This window comes from Diadema antillarum, unplaced genomic scaffold (genome assembly GCF_040938485.1).
Source record: "Diadema antillarum isolate AM-2024a unplaced genomic scaffold, OU_Dant_1.0 scf00000098, whole genome shotgun sequence".
Lineage (NCBI taxonomy): Eukaryota > Metazoa > Echinodermata > Echinoidea > Diadematoida > Diadematidae > Diadema > Diadema antillarum.
In genome coordinates this window covers 1,230,178-1,232,134 of record NW_027270987.1, presented here as the reverse complement: position 1 = coordinate 1,232,134, position 1,957 = coordinate 1,230,178, and the positions used below count along the sequence as shown (strand labels likewise).

Genomic DNA, 1,957 nt, shown 5'->3' with positions numbered 1-1,957 from the left:
AGTATGTTATGTTAATAATAATAATTTCTGAAATCGTGCCTCCAGATTCTCCTAGTTCCACCCATGAAGTCAAAAGCATGGCGTCATTACTACATTTATCTGTAATATGCATACATAATATTTGCTCATTTGGACTGCAAGAAAAAAAAAACATATATCGTATACGAAGTATAGGCTATTCCCTGTAAACCCTGTATAGGTATCTCAGATAATCCCGTAGCTCCTTGTCATTAAAAAGTAAGAGCTTGCAGAATATTCGTGCATTCAACATCAATATATGAACACAGCAAAATGATCAATGTATAGAATACAGTACATGTGTGAAGTATCTTTGATCATAGGCCCACCCCGTATACCACATTATAATGCGACCAACCACCATTGCATAATAGAAAGGATTCAAATGTTATGTACGGATTATTCAAATACAGAAATTAGACAGTGCTTCATGAACGTAATTTCTTCATTGTGAGTAATCCGTGCGACGTGTAGGCCTACAACTGCAGAATATACTGCAGAATAAGCGCTATGGTGTCAGTCGACATTACTACTTAGCCTAACTCCAAAAGAATACATCGCTCATCTTTATAAACTGCTTGTTGGCTATAACATCTTACAAGTACTCATGAAAGTAATTGAATTCCCAGTTCGCGTCGCCCTTCTCCAGAGCTTCTTTCTCTACTTTAGCTTCGTTGATTCTGATCGCGGAGAAACACTTGATGAAGTCTTCTCCTAAAGCCTCACTGATCACCTCGTCGTTCCGCAATGCTTGAAGGGCGTCTTCCGTGTTGACGGGGAGTACCGGAGTTTTGGGAGGCACGTCTCTCTCGATATAGGCGTTGCCGGTGCATTCGGGTGGGAGTGGCAACTTGTTGATGATGCCATCCATTCCAGCAGCAACCGTTGCCGCCAGCGCCAGATAAGGATTGCAGCCTGATGAACCCATGCGATTCTCGATGTAGGTTCCTTGCCCGCCGTTCACTTTCACCCGCATTGCGCAAGAGCGATTGCCCATTCCCCACGTAGCGTTGACCGGCCAGAACTTGAAGGGTTGAGTGCCATTGCGGCAGTTTACAGTTGGCTTCATGAGTATTTGAATGGCAGGCAAGTGGGCCAGGAGACCAGCAATCCACCACTTGGCAGTTTGCGACAGTCCTTGAGGGTCACTGGAATCATACATCAAAGGGATCCTACCTTCCACATCCCAGAGAGAATGACAGAAATGGCATGCACTGCCTACGGAATCGGGATATGGCTTGCACATGAAGGTGGCTACATAGCCATTGAGTAAAGCAATCTCCTTGACGGATGTTTTGTATGTGTGGGTGTTGTCCGCGGAACGAATACCAAAAGCAGGTTTGTAGGTTATTTCCACTTGACCAGGGTCTACTTCAGTCTCCAAAGCTTCGACGTTGATGCCAACTTTTGGAAGATTTTTGATCAGACGGTGGAAAAAGTCGTTGATTGGAGTGCCTCGGATAGTACTGTGCAAATTAACGTCACTACTAAACGGTTGTAGACTTTTCTTATCCAGCAGGTAAAACTCGAGCTCATGTGCAGAAAGCAGAGAGAGTCCAAGCGTCTTTAATTTCTCCAACTGTTTTCGCGCCACAACTCGAGGGTGAGCCATTACGTACTTGCCTTTGTACGTTGGCTCAGTTAGGATCCGTCCGGTTTTCTCCAACCACGGCAAGACCTGGAACGTGTCGTAATCGGGAAACATCTTCGCATCTGCGTAACCGGTTTCCTCGATGTAACCAGTGTCCGCGATCATCTCTCCCTGCATACCAAGAGTGAAATCTCCCAGAAACACGTTGAGTCCACCTGTCGCCTTCTCCCTGAAGTGGCAGCTACGTATGGTCTTGGACCTGGCGACTCCGTTCATGTCGGTCTGCTCAAACCGCACCGCCAGGAGCTCTTGCTTCTCGATCTCCGTCAGGATTTCCTCACAGCTCAT

General features: G+C 46.0%; 1 protein-coding gene across 1 annotated transcript; it reads right to left on the bottom strand.

Annotated features, from left to right (window-relative positions):
* Positions 1 to 613: 613 nt before the first annotated feature.
* Positions 614 to 1,957, bottom strand: LOC139718619 (lengsin-like). Its single transcript, XM_071630078.1, has one exon. It carries the CDS (start codon positions 1,955 to 1,957, stop codon positions 614 to 616), a length of 1,344 nt encoding a protein of 447 aa, XP_071486179.1.

Bases quoted from the DNA above. Each gene is read 5' to 3' on its own strand.
- LOC139718619 (XM_071630078.1), bottom strand. From the start codon at position 1,957: ATGAGCTGTGAGGAAATCCTGACGGAGATCGAGAAGCAAGAGCTCCTG.